Genomic DNA, 18,381 nt, shown 5'->3' on the forward strand with positions numbered 1-18,381 from the left:
CTCACACACACTTACACATACTCTTATAACTTGTTGCCAGTGTCTCTCTCTAATTTAAATGACAGGGAAAGTGCAAGTTGAACTCAAATTAGGTTGATGTGGCTGACATTATACCAGTCACTCATTTACACACCAGTGTGTGTGTGTGTTTTTCAGTGTTTGTGTGCGTCCACGTCAGCCTGAGTGTATCTTTTTTACTGTGTGTACAGGGATGTAGTGGAGGCTAAACACAAGTAAACGCAAGTATCCTCATAAATAGAGTTTATCCACTTCTCAAAAAGAGTTTATTCACCAATTGCAACTTTTAACATTAAACAATCACACTGTATTATCCACATTCACAATATGTGCACTCATCAACACTCTAGGAACCATTTAATACCACTGGTTTTGTTAGAAAAATTGGACAATAACCTCCACCATCATCAAACATGTTCTGAATGCCTTTTTAAAAAAAAATCCGATACCACATGGCACAGTCCACCTTCCCTGTGATCACAGAATTCATAGTTTACCCACCTCTTATTTTACTACTACACCCCTGTGTGTGTGTGTATGTTGGTTTGTGTGTGTGTGTGTGTTCATGAGGGTTGAGGTTTTGGGTGGTAAAAGTGAACAGTGATGTCAATGATACCTCACAACATAGTTCCACATCATTGTCTGTTTATATCCCATTTTTATTGCATGTTTCCCTTTTTCTTCACTTCTATAAACTGTGTGTGTGTGTGTGTGTGTGTGCAGAACACCATAATTCAGTTTCCCGTTTCATAAAAACATTTTATTCTAAGAAATGCCTTGGTCTGAGGACTTTTTTTCTCTTTTTTTTCTTTTGATATTTCAGTTATTCACAGGAAAGATATTACATGTTAAATCAGTGGCCAATGTGTGTGTGTGTGTGTGTGTGAGAGAGAGAGAGAGAGAGAGAGAGAGAGTGAATGTACTGTCAGTCTATGCATGTGTGTGCTTTGCTCTGTTTGAATGTCAAAGTTGGGAAGATTGCAGACATCTCAGTTTATGTGTGTGTGTGTGTGTGTGTGTGTGTGAGAGAGAGAGAGAGAGAGAGAATGTACTGTCAGATTCCAGAAATCTTAGTTTCCTATCTTCCTTTTTTAGGTGTCAGTCATATTGCTTCATCAACTTCCCTTTTTCTTTGCATGCAAAACTTAAAGTCCCTAAAGGTCTCCAACAGATCTCCAGACTGACTGCTTCAGACTGACCCAACCGGCGCATAACTGTTAGTATATCTGAAGAAGACCTGTATGTTTGTATTGTGCTGTATAGTGCAGCAGCACTGGATAATGTTTTGTAGAATTTAGTCAGAAATGTTACCGTTCAGTTGTTTCCATTATAGATTGAATTTGTGGTGAATTTATGCTGGTGTTTGAGACAAATGTGGAAAAAAAGATGTCGACAAACTTCTGTTCCGTTATAGATTCAGTTTTATGGTCTGTGTGTGCCAGAGTGTTGGACCAAAATATGAGAAAATATGTTTTCACAATTGTAGATATATTTCACTATTAGAGTGATTAATCAAAATCTTTGCCAAAGTTTAATCACATACTATCAGCAATCAACATTTCAATCATTATTTTGTTTGATGAATACTTTGATAGATCATACAGTGTAACACCAGAAAGTGTTACAGCAGTGTAACATATGGCCAGGTTTATATATAGATAAACCTGTACTGTACCTGGTGTGCTGCACTGTGCCATAAAAAAGAGAATTTACTACATTTTGGGAAAAATAACCCATCTATGTACCTCCTGTTGATGGAGGGAAGTGTGATATATTGCACTATATAACTTTAAAAAAATGATGTTAATATTTTAATTTAATTGATGTTGACATATAATTAGGAAAAGAGATATGGATGATCATTAAGAATCAAGAAGAAGTTTTCATTTAAATGACAAAATTTCATTCGTCATTTCAATAAACTTCACTGCTTGACACATCGTTTTTCCTTCTCCTGCAGTAGAGGAACGATCTCAAGACGAAATCGCAGATGAAGGTGTGGCATAGACTCCTGTTGGCCCTCCTTTTGTGGGTGGAGTTAAAAGGAGATGTTGTCATGGCAATCTGTATGGTCTCTGATTCTGAGTATGGTGATACGGGCCGCTGTGTGTGTGCTGCGGACTCCCTGCAGAAGCCATTACAGATGATGATGTGTTTGCAGATGAGTGAGCTGGAACTGCAGGATGGTGTCTTGCAACTGCAGAGTAAATTTCTGTCCATGCAAGACTCTGATGAAATCGCTGCCCTAGTTTTTCTCCCTTTGGAGCGTATTCTGTTCACGCGAGTTCGTATCCCGGGGGTGTTTCTGTCTGCGCTGCTTAACACACTGCCGAAGACCAAAGTCCATCACTTGGACTTCACACAAACCACTTTGGAAGCCCTTACACACCCTCCCAACCCCACTGAACCATGCCCTGTCACCGCCCTCAGAATGGACAGAGTGACCTTTGACCCTTCTCTGCTCCTGCCACCAATGCACCCACTGTACGCCTGGCTGTTGTCTTCGCTCAACCACCTGACCTTGCGTGGTGTGCCTGGAGGGCTGTTGCTAGTCAACGAAGCATGCGCTACCATAGCAATGCTGGCGAACGTGACCGAGCTGGACCTGTCAGAGAACGGCCTGACCGACGAAAGCCTGGTCAATTTGATCCGCTGCATATCGTCCTCCGCTCCCCCTGTCAGCTCTCTCGGCCTCTCCGTCCTTCGCTTGAGTCAGAACCAGGTGCGCTCCCTGGAGGGTCTCTGCCCTCTCCTACAAGCGTCCCCCAACCTGACGGAGCTCGATCTGAGCCAGAACACCCTGGACGGTTCTGCTTTTGGTTCCGATTGTCTCAACTCCACTGGGCAGCTAAAAACTCTCAATTTGTCCTCCACGGGCATCCAGACAGCAGACGGGCTCGTGCCAGCGGGCGTGGAGGTGCTCGATCTGAGCGGGAACAGGTTGTGGGAGTTCCGGAACCCTCCAGAGGGACTCAGGGAGCTCTATCTCTCTAACAACCTCCTCAGCCTGCTCCCGGACCTGACCAGGGCCTCTCAGCTACAGTTTCTCTCTCTGGACGGGAACCGACTCACCGACCTGTCCAGCGCAACCTCCTTCGGGCTGGTCCTGGACCGTCTTTTGGAGCTGAGAGTTGGCCGGAACCCTTTCACCTGTGGCTGTGAGATCATAGAGAGTGTGGAACTTCTTAGGGGAAACCGTAACAAGGTGTTAGACTGGCCTGATGCTTTTCTGTGCACACCGCTTGCAAGCAACAGCACCACCCTCAGGCTGGAGGACCTTGAGCTCACAGACTGTGACCAGGCCATGGATGAAGCTTCTTCTGGCATGAAAATGAACGTGGATGTGGCTCTATGTATGTCAGTTGTTGTCGCAGCTGTTACATTAATGTTGGAGTGATACTTTCAGCTCTGCTTTACCTAGTAATAACTCAAATAAGTTCTAATCCCTTTAAGTAAAATAAATTGTTGCCTGTATGGAGGAAACTGAATGCACATTAATGAAATAAACTATTTTAGCTCTAAAATGAATGTTACATGTATTAGTCTCTTCCTCTTTATGGTTCCCACAGAACACTTTTAGCATTCAGATATAGCTTCAGTGGTGCATGCCTACACACTTTCACGATAACACAGACATCACACACACACACACACACAAACACACACACACACACACACACACACACACACACACACACACACAAATAATTTATTATGCTAAATCACATTAAATGGTCATATTTCTCCCATATCAGGTCAACTCTGGATGAGGCTTATCTACTGTGTGTGGCATAGCACTCTAGACATGTACACAAGTGGTGTAACCATGGCAATTTGAAAACACAGTCGTCTAATTACTCAATGGATCACCAGTGAGTTAAAGATTTCCCAATATTGACTTGGTTGGATTAAAGCTAAGTTACACTTCCCTAACTTCAGTAAAGATGTCATTTTGAATTCACTAAAGAAAAGCATACTATTCGGCATAGAGGTTAATTTCACAAATCACACCTTACACAAAAGATACATACAATGAATTAGCATGAGCATAACCATCAAGACCATCAATGTATCAAGCATGTTCAAGCCTAATTCATCCAGCTTGGCCTGAAGCCACAATAAATCTATCATTAACCTGGCAAGTCTTGAATATCAGACCTTCTCATCTAAGTTATCCAACTGAATGCTCTGCTCTGGAGGGCAAATATGAATGCACCACCAAAAAAATATAATTCTACCCTGTGGCTAATTGACTTAGGCTATATAATATTTAAGGACTATATTTTCACCTTCATTAAGGAACAAATAAACAAACCTTTAATAACTTTAAGGTTTTCCAGAAGTCCCAGGGCTTGCAATGTATTGACCCAACCTCAACAAAGCGTGTGTGTGTGTCTGTGTGTGTGTGTGTGTGTGTGTGTGTGTGTGTGTGTTAGGCCTGCCTGCAGAGTGACTGGTGGATGACTGATTGGAGAACAGCATTCCACTCTTGAGCAGTAATGCATGTGAGTGTGTGTGACTCGTCTCAGGAGAAGAGAAGAGAAACAAAGAGTTAATACTCCGACCCCCTCCACAAACTGCCCCCCCCACACACACACACACAACCACCCCCGCCCTCACCACCTCATCAGCAGGGAGGATACATTGACAGGAGGTGTTTGCTGATGTTTGTTAAAGTTTGCTAAAGTTTGTGTTCTCACATGCTGCACCGCCCACTCCCTTCAAAACCCTACCTTCCTACCACACACACACACACATGCACCACCCACTCCCTTCAAAAACTTACCTTCCTGGGGGGTCTGGAGGTCTTGTGAATATGGAGGGTCTTAAACACAAGAGAAGACCTCATGCAGGCCGTTGTGGTACGGAATAGATCATAGCTAACTATGTATAAATAATAATTAAATAACTCCTAGCAGAATCATATGGGGTGTGGAATGAATTGACTTGTTGGGGAACAGGAACAGGTCCATTAAAATGGAAGTCTTCAGGAGGAAAACCGATGATCCTTGGAAAGTCTATGAGGAGGAAATACCCAGCCGCAGTCTCCGGTGAGTGTGTCAGTGTTTGCATGATAAAGAGTCATACACAGGGATGTATAGTGGAGGTTAAACGCAAGTAAACACAGTTTATCCACCTCTGAAATTTCAGAAATAGAGTTCATCCACCTCTCAAAAGAGTTAATTTATCAATTGCAACTTTTAACATTCAAAAATCACACTGTATTATCCACATTCACAATATGTACACTCATCAACACTCTAGGAACCATTCAATACCACTGGTATTGTTAGAAACATTGGACAATAACCTAATCCATCATCAAACATGTTTTGAATGCCTTTTTAAAAAATTCGATACCGCATGGCACAGTCCACCTCACCGAGATCACAGAATTCATAGTTAACCCACCCCTTATTTTACCACTACATCCCTGGTCATAAAGAATTTAATAAAGTTATGAGATAATCTAAATTATTTACAGTACACACAGCAATCTGTGAAATCCAAAGTGTTATATGTAAAGCATTGTAGGCTATAGCTCATTAGTATTAGTAACATTTCCATTGGTGATTTTTTTTTTTCACTTTTTTAAATCATCCATATGATTCATCATAAAATGAAAAGACCCAACCTGTGACAGAAATCTGTAACCGACAAGAATATCTCTGTCATGGGCCAACTGAAACAGAATGATCCTAGAGCACACACACACACACACAAATACTGTGCATGTATTTTTTTATTGTAACTTTTTTTAAACATACTCATACTTGTGTGTGTATGTATGTGTGATTGATAACATGTAACTGATAAAACATGGCTCTGAAATGAGGTAGGACATCCTTGCAGGTGAATACCCTGATGGAGGCTGTTGCCAAAATGTCAGTCACAAATAAATAGTCAAAAAGAGTTAAGAGTGTGTGGCTACTCTTTCTTTATAATCTCTTTCTAGCCCGCACCTCTGTTTGGTGATAGATAGATAGATAGATAGATAGATAGATAGATAGATAGATACTTTATTGATCCCTAGGGGAAATTCAAGAACATTATGCATTCCTTAACCAGGTTTATTCATATGCAGATGGTCTCATAATCAATGCCCTTTATGTCCCAACCCCCACCACACACAGGCATACACTCAAACACTCACACACTCACCCATGAGGAAAGGTAGTTTGTCAAACCTACTGCCTGTTCCGAGACTTACCAGACAGAGGCGCTATAGCAACACCGTAATGAAATGCATCAACATAGAGATAGACTAATGGGCAGACAGACAGTCACTCTATTGACCCCAAAGGAAATTCATGTAAAAGCTTGCATAAAAACAGTAAAAAATAGTAAACTGTATAAAAAAAACACTGCACTACTCTTAGGTTATACACACTAAAAGACTCAAATCACTGTCTGGAACATCAATCTGTTGCCAAGACAAGTACCACCAAAACAGTCTATGAAGACATGCAACAAAGCAAAATGGGATCTCCTGTTTCCGTGGCGATCCACATCTTCATTATTCCGCTTCCTCTTGTGTGTAGCTGTGTGCATCATACATGACCCGAATCACCAAGCTGACCTAGTGAATGTACTCACAGCTTCTGCTATTTTTTCCCAGAGGATCTCATGGAATCAATCAAGTTCCTCTTAGCAGTAGGACCACCGAGTTACACAACTTGTGTAACTGAGTTGAGTGTTTGTTTGTCATCTATGTAAATCTAAATCATCTGCCTTGTGTGCATAGTTATATGGGCCTGGGGGTCAGCTTGCAAGATGAACTGAGACTGGAACATCTGCAGCTGCTGCGGGAATGCTTCAGTCGACCTTTGACCTTCGTCACGGACACAGGAGCACCAGTTAGGAGCTCCAGGCCACATGACGAGCCAGTGACCTCACATCCCAGGCCTTCCAGAGGGGCAGCGAAGCTGGGCACTGGCCGGGGAGGGTCTCTGGGGAATTCCATGGGGCTTGAGGAGTTCCGTGCCGTGATGAGGATCCTACCGGGCTCGGAGGGTTGGGTCAGTGAGATGGAGGAGCTCTTTGATGAGGCAAGTAGCCAATAAGGTCTCTTGCCTGTGTGGTAGCATGTTAGCTATGACCAAACCATCCAATGAGAGATGAATGAAACTGTACATGACATCAAAATCAGCACAGCTTGTGTTGAGATGCTAATACTAGCCAATGTAGCCAACATTGCAAGTTAATGTGGGTTTGATTATTAAACTCAGCGCTTATTTGTCAATAAATCTTTATCCTTAAAAGTGTACCGTCACACCAGTGTGATGGGAATGTTGAAAAAGAACGTTCTAAAGAATTCAACATAAAATTTTAGAACCTTTATTTAGAACATTATTGCGGAACGGAATGTTATTTTAGAATGTTGAAAAACCCACACCTTTAAGGGTTAAAACTTCTCGTGTTTTAATATCCAACTGTTCTATCCACATACTCTATCCCAGCTCTGGCAGTTACGACCCCATACTTTTTAGGGCCTCTCTGATACTGAGCTGTGTTTGCTCTGGACAGGTGGACACGTCCTGCGAGGGTCGAGTCGGTTGGGAGCAGTTCTGCTCCTACATCCTCCAGTGCGCCCTCCAGAGGTCAACTGAGGAACAGGCCAGAGGGGACACGCTGACCTCCCAGCCCCTCCTACGCCACTGCCAGCACAACAAGGTGACCGCTGCGTTTCTTGGTGTTTTATGCCCCCAACGATGTCAATGACAAAGCAGCGCTGCCGGGAAGGCACTCGGGATAGCCATGGGTGAAGGTTAGGGTTAGGATTAGGTGCCTTTAAGTCAGTGGTGGCAGCGCTGCTTGGAAGACGACATTGGGGGCATAAAACACCATCGAGCGACCGCTGCTGCCCTGGCCACGGTCTCTGCTGAATAACAGTTATATTAACAGACACAATATGTTGGAATGATGTCGTATTTTCTCAATTACACAACAATTATTTATCAGAGGTTCTGTAAAAAACATAAACAAGCCGTGGCATGTTTGATGATGCATCCAAGAGTAGATTGATTTATTCCTTAGTTCATTGGTTGCCTGATTTAACAATTGCTAATTGAACAACTTACTTGTTTACTGAATTAGTCAGTCTGTTTGTTGATCCCCACTAACATAGACAGGCAGACAGACAGACAGACAGACACACACACACACACACACACACACATACAAAACCCATGCATCAGCAGAAGTTACCTTCAGGTTTATTTTGGGGAGATGATTTTTGGTTTTGCTCACTCATGGCTCTCTATTGTCTCTCTCTCTCACTCGCTCTCCCTCTCTCTCTGTCTCACACACACACACACGCACACATGCACACACATGCACACACAACACACACACACACACACACACACTGCACACACACACACACACACGCACACACACACACACACACACACACACACACACACACACACACACACACACACACACACCCTGGGCTTATCCTCCCCTCCACACACTCCACAGCAAGAGCCAGTAATCCGTGTAGTGTGTGTGAGTCAGCCTCCACCCCTGCGCTTCATCAGCATCAGCAAGGGTGGGGTTCTCTCCGTCTGGAACAGACACCTCCACCTCATGAGGTCATTGGAGGTGAGTAAACAAATGTTGAAGTGATATATTGGACAGACAGTGGGCAGCTGAACACTTCAGAGTGTGTGTGTGTGCGTGCGTGCACGTGTGTGTGTGTTCGTGTGAGTGCATGTTTGTGTGTGTGTGTGTGTGTGTGTGTGTGTGTGCGCGTGCGTGTATGTGTGTGTGTGTGTGTGTGTGTGTGTGTGTGCGCATGCACTAAATATGTCTAAGTACAAATGACTCATACTTTTTCAATTTGGGGATATGCAGAGCAGAGTCCTGCACGGGTCCATTTTTTTAGACCCGCCCCCGCCCGCACCCGAGAAGTTCAGCACCAGATCCGACCCGTCACCTGTGGTGATATTAAAATGAAATCCGCACCCGCCCCGGACCCGTTAATATTTTGCTCGTTACCTGACCCGTGCCCGCGATAAATCACACACAAGCTAAAATCATTCAAATGAATGTTCTTTATTTCTTTTCTCGCACAATTGAAGCACGTAGGCCTAAAGGGTGACCCTTTTTTTACATTTTGCGTCAGGGATAAACCTTACAACAACGACACATAGCCCAAACCTTGCTGCATCAGAACATTATTCTACATAAAATGGGCCTGTTAATGAAACAAAGAGAACAAGAAAAAAACAACCTGAGCCTGCCACTAGCCAACTTTACCTTGACTTCATCCATTGTAGCCGACTCTCTTGCGCTCCAACTACGAGACGGTTATATTGTTTAATGTTTTCACACATAGATGCATCAAACAAATAATTCAAAAGTCGCAGTACTGATGTGATGGGTCAAGTGTCGTATCGTTGACTAAAACACATATTTGCGATTTGGTAATGGTAATTTAGATATACAAATATTTCACATATTTTTCAATGATGTTTTATTTCTATACTGTTTTGGTTCTCATCGTATCCGCCCGCAAGAAGTTCTTTTCCCGCCCGCATACCCGCCCGTACATTTTAGGGACGTCATAATTTACCCGTTTTAGCAACTTTTCCCGACCCGTCCCGTTGCAGGACTCTGATGCAGAGCCTCTCATTTAGCAGGATAATCGGATGTCTTTCAAATTCCCTCTGCACGCAATTGGACAGCGCTGAGTCACATGCGTTTTCCCACCAGCGGAGCTAGTTGGCTAGTTCAAACTTTTGCCAACCTAAATCAAGCTTAACTCGTGTCACACTGTTGGCCAACAGCAACATCTATAGAAGTTTAATTTTTCGAGCTCACAAGCCAACGGAGAGTTGCTAGACTAGCCCTGGAAGCAAATGTAATTTTCTGCCGCTAGGGTGCGTCTAGATTTCTAGGCTAGATCCCGTGGGCATTTGGACCAAAATGTGGTTCAGACAATGCTGCCGCTTGTGTCATAGCGCCCCCTATAGGTAGATGATTGAGGATTGTTAACCAGATTCATACTCCTTACTCCTGTCTGTCTCTTCTTCCATCTTCCTTGACTTGACCGATAGCTCATCGGGGACCCTGCTGAGGGGGAGCACTTGCGTGGGAAGTTCAAAGGCTGGACCACCGATGCCATCTTCTTGCCCAACGTTCACAAAATGGTGGTCACTACTTTGGGAAGGGAGCTCCGCTTCTTTGACATCTCGACGAGAAACTACACCGAGGAGTTCCACTTGTTTGGTGTGTCTCATGCTCGAGGCCATGCGCTCGAGGTCTGGGGAGATACAGACCTGAAAGTCAGCAGCACAAGTCAATTCTTGTTTCTTTCCCTCCCTTACAGGTTTGAGCAATGCCGTCACATCAATGTGTTACTGGTATGACACCAAGGTATGACTGCTCTTGGCTAACACTGACAGCATCCCCTTATAAATCACTTAGTAATTGGCTCATGAATGGCTGTAGTTGATAAGTGAGTGATGTGAAGCGATCGTATGCTACCTCTCAGTCTCCGACAGATCGGTCAGTGTTGATGTGGGGAGATGAGAAGGGCTTTGTCCACCTGCTCTGGTTCCTCAAGCCCCTCAAAGGCCTGTTTGAGATTCCATTCAGCAACCAGAAAGGCCCTAACAGGCTCTACCTGCCGGTGGGTGTGATACAGTATGGTGGCTTTGGAGAACTCTACAGAAAATGTGTTGCTTATGTCAACTTTAGAGTAGATGGCCCATATTATAATGTAGAATGTGAAGTATTTAAAAGTTTTTTATTTAGAAGTATCTAAATAAAAATAGTTAAAATGAGTAACAAATAAAATCAACATTTGAGAGGGCAAGCATGGCAACACCTGAATGATAGTCATATCATACATACTGTAAATGACATGATAAAAGCTTTTCAGCTGTCTTGATGCTCTGCCACAATCTGAATCTGAATCTAATTAGCCTTGCCTAATAAAAAACATTTCTTCACAACAGGACCTGTGTCCAAACAGTCCTCTGGTCACCTATCAGCAGCTTTCCAGAGTTCACCAAGAGCCAATTAACAGGATCAAGTATGAATCCCAAGGGGAACTGATTATGACATCATCAGAAAGCGCCACCAGTTCAGTGGTCATCATGGACCTGAACCTGAGAAGGAAAAGCTACATTTGGAAAATCAACAAAGTGAGTTTGACATCCAGTGTACAGAGCGCACTGTCCTTTATTTCCTTGTTAGTTTGTTTACCATCCTGATGGTGGATGACACAAGCCCTATTTGTGTGCTATGAGAACAGAAAATAATTTAGAAGCTGCAGCGCAAAGCAGGAGACTCTCAGCACACTCTAAGACTGCAAGACAATGTTAACATATTGTAACAAACTGCAAAGTTGTCTCAGAATGGTTTAATTGGTTACGCACCAAAACACATATACGTCATTACACAGGCAACACAAAGGAGGTCAATTAAACAAGCACAATACACAAACAGGGTAGTCACATACAATACACGGGGTAAACACATGAGGTACAACATAAAGAAAGACTATACCAGCTAACACATACATGACCAGGTAAACGCAATTACTCATACTAAAACCAAAATCAACATTACACACACACACATACACTGCACAGCATTATGGGAGTTCAGTCATGAACCAGCTAGGCTCAGTTCACTACAATATCTTCAGATAGGCTACCAAAAAAGGCTGGTTGAAAGCAGGTGTTCTTTGGTTTCATGGGGATACTTCTTGTCTTAAAAGAGTTGGTTTGACCAAAACATTCGGTCAAACCAACTCTTTTAAGACCGTGTAAACATCTCTTGTCATTGACTGACATTGCACAGGTTACTGTGACCTTGTCTGAGGCCACCTCACTCAGGTATTTTAAGAGAGACTTTTATTTTGAAAGAAAAATACCTTTTCCCCCCCGATGTGGTAATCTGCCCTGAATGAGAAACACTACTCTACTGAGAAATGCTGACAGTTGGTCCATATCTCCACAGGGGGGCTGTCCCACAATTCCTCTACACAGAGGAGAGAGTGAGTGTGGGGAGATACATGTGGAGAGAGAAAGTGTGTGTGTGGGGAGATATACACAGAAGGGAGGGAGAGAGAGTGTGTGTGTGTGGGGAGATATATATATATATATATATATATATATATATATATATATATATATATATATATATATATATATATAGAGAGAGAGAGAGAGAGAGAGAGAGAGAGAGAGAGTGTGTGTGTGTGGGGAGATATACACAAAAGGGAGAGAGAGTGTGTGTGGGGACATTGTTTGATGCTAAATATACACCCATGATTCAAATGGGTGGTGATTGTTTTTTTACTTTGTTACTTTGTTTAGTTTTTTTCTACTCAGAGCTTCGTGGGTTTTTACTTCCAATTAAAAGTCCCAGTTTGTTTGGTTAAAAAAAAAAAAAAAAAAAGACACCCTTTATAGCGTTTAACGAGAGCACCCTGTAAGTGGTCGCCCAAATGCAGCACACAAATTGGAAACAGCAGAGCACAATGCATAACATGCCAACAAAGTGGAAAAACTGAGCCAATAAGAGTTACAAATTTGTAGGAAGCACATAAAGGAAAAACAAAAGAAAAGAAAAAGAAAAATCTAAAAGTGGGTATTAGAGAGCAACTGCAATAAGTTGTCTCCATAAATGGTGATATGCATTTATAAAACAAATAAGAATGAATTTATGAATAATAAATGGAAAAAAGACAAAAAAGAATTTGAGGCAAACTCAGCATGGGCGATGAAATGAATAACAGGGAAATCTGAAAAGGAGAGATATATTTTATACCTTCATAATGACCCTCTTTCTCTCTCCTCTCTCTCTCTCTCTCTCTTCTCTCTCTTTCTCTCTCTCTCTCTCTCTCTCTCCCTCTCTCTGTCTACTCTCATTCAGGGGGTGACCAGCTTTGACTTCTGTCCCGCCCTGAGTCTGCTGGTGACGTGTGGGCTCGACCCGGCTGTGCGTTTGTGGAACCGCTACGTCATGTCCCGGCCGGTGGCCACCCTCCACGGCCACAACACCACGGTGCTGGACGTGGCTATCCACCAGAGGCTGAACCACATCTTCAGCTACTCTAGAGATGCGGTATATAGACCCTTTCAACAATAAAAACAAAAACAATGCTTGAACGGTCTATTTGGTTCCCAATCTAATTCCTCTGCATTAAGTTACCATATGGAATGTTAAAACGGAAGTCTTGTGGGGCCAACTATGATGCTGATAATGGAACTCTCTTGAAAGGGTTTATATATGCAACAGCACTGAGAAACCTGCTTATCGAACAAAGTGTTATTTATATTACACTAAGATCAAACATCTAGTTGGTGTTGTTTTTAGTATAAAGAGACTCACCTAGTGCTTTATCGTAAGATCATTTTGACTTAATTTAATAGCAGCACGTCTTATTTTAAGGCGTCTTATCAAGACAAATTTGCTTGCAATGCACTGACAGCCAAATTTGTCAAATTTTGTGTGTCATAGAGGAGATGAACGGATGCTATTCACTCAGTTGTTTAGACAAACAGGGATCAATCAATTAAACACTTTACCTGTTTACCTTTACATTTTGTTTATATATCCATTTGCCTATCCATCCACCTATTCATCTATATACAAGGATACAAGGAAGTTTATTGTCACATGCATATAGTTACTGGAAGTAAGAAATGCAGTGAAATTATGTCTGGTGTCAGCCTATTTGTGCATTTATGGGGGGTGGGGTGGGGTAAAAAAAGTGCAGTAGAAGAGGGGTTTAGTAGATTAAGTGGCAAGGGCTGCATAAGAAAGGTGGGGGAGGATTGTGATTGGGGCACCAACAAGGAGCACCTAAGAGCAACAGGGGCAAGGAAAAACTCCCTTACCAAGGAAGAAACCTTGGGCAGATCCACAGCTCAAGGGGCTAACCCAACTGCCAGGGGTCTTGGTGTGTATGTTGGGGGGATGACAAGGCTATAAAGCATTTATTAAGCGTAAGCTATTAGTTAATGCTTTGTTCATCATTTGTAAAGCATTGTTGCTGCATTCTAATTCTTCTACATTCTAATTGTCATCAGTAAGTTATTTTGTCTCCTCCACCAGGTGCTGAAGATCTGGGACATTCCGTCACAGCGCTGTGTGCGGACGCTGCAGCTGAGGTTCCCCTGTGTGAAGCCCGGCCTGAGCCCCGAGTACGGTCACTTCCCCTTCCTGCTGCACCACACCACCCAGGCCTCCCCCAGCATGCTGCTGGTGACCTGCAAGGACTACCTGGCATGCCTGCATCTACAGGGCAAAAGCACAGACGAGACACGTGCTTCTTTTACCTGTGCTATCTACAACTCCCACCTGGGACAGGTGAGCTCTCATCAAGAAGCTTCAGGTCCAACTTCAATTCAATTCAAAGTTATGGGTAGTTTCACAATCAGGGTAAGCACTTTGATTCAAAAGGCTAAAAATGAAACCCTCTTGAAACCTTTACAATTAAATCAGCTATTAAGATTTTGTATCTGGAAACGTTTTTCGTAGGCTGTAACTAAGTTTGATGCATATCTGAAATATTTCCTCATCCACCATTTCCGTTATAATTATTTCTGTACTTTTTCTAACATCACAATTAAAATATATTACATAATGACCTAGTGTGGTCCAGTTTGCTGCCCACAGTAAAGCTTCATTAATATGATGTGTTAAAGTGTCTATTTGATGATGAAAATGACTCGAAAAATGAGTTTTGTGCCAACAATTGTTTAAGTCCTTCAAAGGTTGGTCATCAACAATAACATACAATTAAAGCTGCAGTTGGCAACGTCTGGCAGATTGAGGGGATTTAGCCAAAATGTTGAATGTTTACAACTCTCATGCCCCTCCTCCACTACCACCGAGCACCCTCTCATCCAGTTTGTATTCATCAGTGCGCACCAGACTGCACCAGACTGTGATTGACAGTCAGATCTCACACAGCCCTGCTCTGATTGGACCAGAAGAACCGGGAGCTGTGGATGTTTGTAAAACAAATAACAGGCTCTAGTGGAGGTAGAAGTGCAGGTTTTTTTCTAAACCGGCTGATTTATGTTGTTCTGTCGGAGTATAGTGTCGGTTTCAATAAATATGATCAAATCAATCAACATATTGAAACATATTACATATTTTTGACATACACAGACACGTATAATGTCAAGTGCTTACCCAGAGTGTGAAACTACCCATATATTGATATAATATACATCAAGTCATTGTAGGGCATGTTTCTGTTAATGAGTTGAATTAAAAAGAAAGGAATCAACAGCATCTGAATGTAGAGGAATAAGGTGGATAAGAACAGTCATTTATACCTGTGAGTGCGTATACAGTGCATACTTGCGTATGGTTGTGAGTGTGCATAGAATGAGATACTCTGTTCTGCATTGTCATGTGCATTCTCCTGATTGGTCCAGGTGGTTACAGCCTGTGCCGACTCCTCATTGGCTGTGTGGGATGTTGGGACGGGCTGTAAGACTCTGGAGGTGCGGCACGCCCACGGAGAGGAGGAGATCACCTGTGTGGCCCTGCACCACACACACAGACACCTGCTCACCGGCGCCTCCAACGGCACCATCAAGGCAACACACCTACCAAACACTAAAGCCAGTTTAGAAACGATTACCCAGATATATGATAGAGACATGTGCTGTGTCGTCCACACATGATTTATTATGACAGAATCATTCCATTGTTAATGTTAGCATTTGACTTCTGTAGCTCCATACTTAGATCATGGCAGGAGGTGCTGTTGCACTGAAGGTTTTAATGTTGTATTCTTTGCTGATTTTCACATTTGACATAACCTGCAAAACCATAGGGGGAAAAAAAATGTAAATTGAAGGCACCATGAATTTAAAAGAGTCAGAAAACGACATTAGTACACATCTGTTTTTGTGAGCTCAAAATTGTAAAAAAAAATGCTATATACCATATGAATACTGAGAGTTTTTCCAGATAGCAGAGAAAATGTTCTGGTTGTGAGTAGGTTTTCTTCTCTAGTAGATGTGGGATCTTCTGAATGGACACAACTTACACAAGATGGAGGCAGTTTCTGATACAGAGGTGACTGGCATCATCTGTTTCCCAGGCAACCGTCTCCTGGCAGTGGGCTGGAGCCAACAGATTGTCCAGTACACCATCACAGACCCGAATGTGAGACACACTGAAGTCACATGTAAATATAGATTCAGAAACATGCAGTCTAGAGTAAATTTACACACACACACACACACACACACACACACACACTTACCCTCCTATACACATACACACACTATATGTATATCTCTGCACCCACCATCACATTCCTGCCATGAAAAACTGGGTTTTAAGTCCGTCCAGAATAAATGCCCTCCCTGCACACACAGTCATAACTCTGTAGCCATCCTGGGGTTTTGTGGTTCAGGCCACAGCAAGAGAAACACCCCTGTTGACAAGGGCAGCTTTCACGGCTGTCTGACTGCTGTCGGGCTCCAGGGCTAAGGCTGCGTTTCTATTCAGGGAATTCTACATCCACCGTGGACAGAACAGCTACGGTATAATACAGTATAAGAGTTAGAGTAGAGCATCATAAATGTAGTATACATACAATGTATGTTATTATTATTATTGCAGCAGTATAACAATGCTGTGGGTAATTTGGGAAATTAGAGACATTACGGTGAAAAATAATAAAAAATAATTTGAATTAAAATTGAAAATCAAAATTGAATAAAAAAAATAGAATGTCCAGTTTGGCACAGAGAGGCGTTGGCTTGTTGCCAGCACACGGTGATACGCATTGTCCAGGTTGCTGGTTGCTGATTGGCTCATCAGTGCCTTCTCACTCCTTCTGCAGGATGTGTATGTGAGAGCGGACATGTCGTGGAAGTCGGGGCATCAGCACAGGGACGATGTCCTCGCCGTGGCTCACTGTCCTGCGCGGAGGCTACTGGCCACCGGCAGCTTCGATGGGGAGGTGATCATCTGGACCCTGGACACAGAGAGGCCTCTGGCCAGACTACACTCTGACCAGTGAGTTCACTGGTTGGATATTGAAATCTAAACAGCTTAGTACGGTATAGTACAGTATAGTACAGTATAGTGCAGTATAGTATAGCTTAGTATAGTATAGTATAGTATAGTATAGTATAGTATAGTCAAGTACAGTATAGTATAGTATAGCTTAGTATAGTATAGTATAGTATAGCTTAGTATAGTATAGTATAGTATAGTACAGTATAGTATTGCTTAGTATACTGTTTGCGTGCTATATTAGCACATTAGCACATATGCATAACCCCCCCCTCCATGCCACAGCCGAACTGTGGCCACACTTATACATTTTCTTAAATAGTTAAATATATAGATATATAGACTTTACTCTACTTTATTTCTGCATTGTTGCACTGTTGACTTACTCATTTGCACTATCACCATGACCACTATCACCATTGCACTACCACCATGACACTCATTCACACAGAGCACCTTAGAGCACCTCACCATACCTTACTATGCACAGAGAATCACAGGCTCAGTCCCTGCCTCAGTCATTGCAAGCGCCTCTGATTTATTAATCACCACCATGTGGATACTGTTTTTAGAATTGATTTAGATTAAGTGTTAGTATAATTTGTATTTTAGTATATTTACCACATTCTTTATCTTCTACTGTCCTTACTGCTTAGTTGTGTTTTTATATTACTCTTTCTGCTGTTAAAGAATGTGTTTGTGTTGTATGTATGCTGCTGAGACCTTGAATTTCCCCTGGGGATCAGTAGTACAGTATAGTATAGTATAGTATAGTATAGCTTAGTATAGTATAGTATAGTATAGTATAGTATAGTATAGTATAGTACAGCTTAGTATAGTATAGTATAGTACAGTATAGTATAGTATAGTATAGTATAGTGTAGCATAGTAAGTATATATACTCTTTTGATCCCGTGAGGGAAATTTGGTCTCTGCATTTAACCCAATCCGTGAATTAGTGAAACACGCACAGCACACAGTGAGGTGAAGCACACACTAATCCCGGCGCAGTGAGCTGCCTGCAACCTGGCGGGGGGAGCAGTGAGGGGTTAGTGCCCAGGGGCACTTCAGCTGTGGCCCACTGGTCGGGCTCGAACCGGCAACCCTCCGGTTACAAGTCCAGAGTGCTAACCAGTGGGCCACCGCTGCCCCCAAGTAGTATAGTATAGTCACGATGGTCACGTTCCGCCGCAACATCCGGAACCTGTCTCCAACGCACTTTTCCTCTGTGGTTGCCTCCGGTCTACCTCCACTCAACACCTTCTCCTCTCTGGAGGTTAATGAGGCCACAGACTCGGCTCTGCTCCACACTGAGCTCGTGTCTAGGCGAGCTGTGCCCTCTTACCACAA

The 18,381-nt window shown here is 42.8% G+C and overlaps 1 protein-coding gene across 1 annotated transcript in view; it reads left to right on the forward strand.

Annotated features, from left to right (window-relative positions):
* Nucleotides 1-4,831: 4,831 nt before the first annotated feature.
* Nucleotides 4,832-18,381, forward strand: part of LOC125287977 (WD repeat-containing protein on Y chromosome) — a 28,397-nt gene continuing 14,847 nt past the window's right edge. The window contains exons 1-13 of the mRNA XM_048234065.1: nucleotides 4,832-5,069; nucleotides 6,764-7,067; nucleotides 7,546-7,692; nucleotides 8,503-8,625; nucleotides 10,083-10,254; nucleotides 10,355-10,401; nucleotides 10,520-10,657; nucleotides 10,986-11,174; nucleotides 12,913-13,104; nucleotides 14,098-14,352; nucleotides 15,432-15,596; nucleotides 16,021-16,170; nucleotides 16,856-17,031. Coding sequence (XP_048090022.1) covers nucleotides 4,996-5,069; nucleotides 6,764-7,067; nucleotides 7,546-7,692; nucleotides 8,503-8,625; nucleotides 10,083-10,254; nucleotides 10,355-10,401; nucleotides 10,520-10,657; nucleotides 10,986-11,174; nucleotides 12,913-13,104; nucleotides 14,098-14,352; nucleotides 15,432-15,596; nucleotides 16,021-16,170; nucleotides 16,856-17,031 — 2,132 coding nt within the window. The 5' untranslated portion in view covers nucleotides 4,832-4,995. The remainder of the gene's footprint in view (nucleotides 5,070-6,763; nucleotides 7,068-7,545; nucleotides 7,693-8,502; nucleotides 8,626-10,082; nucleotides 10,255-10,354; nucleotides 10,402-10,519; nucleotides 10,658-10,985; nucleotides 11,175-12,912; nucleotides 13,105-14,097; nucleotides 14,353-15,431; nucleotides 15,597-16,020; nucleotides 16,171-16,855; nucleotides 17,032-18,381) is intronic.

The sequence above is a fragment of the Alosa alosa genome, chromosome 22 (genome assembly GCF_017589495.1).
Source record: "Alosa alosa isolate M-15738 ecotype Scorff River chromosome 22, AALO_Geno_1.1, whole genome shotgun sequence".
NCBI lineage: Eukaryota > Metazoa > Chordata > Actinopteri > Clupeiformes > Clupeidae > Alosa > Alosa alosa.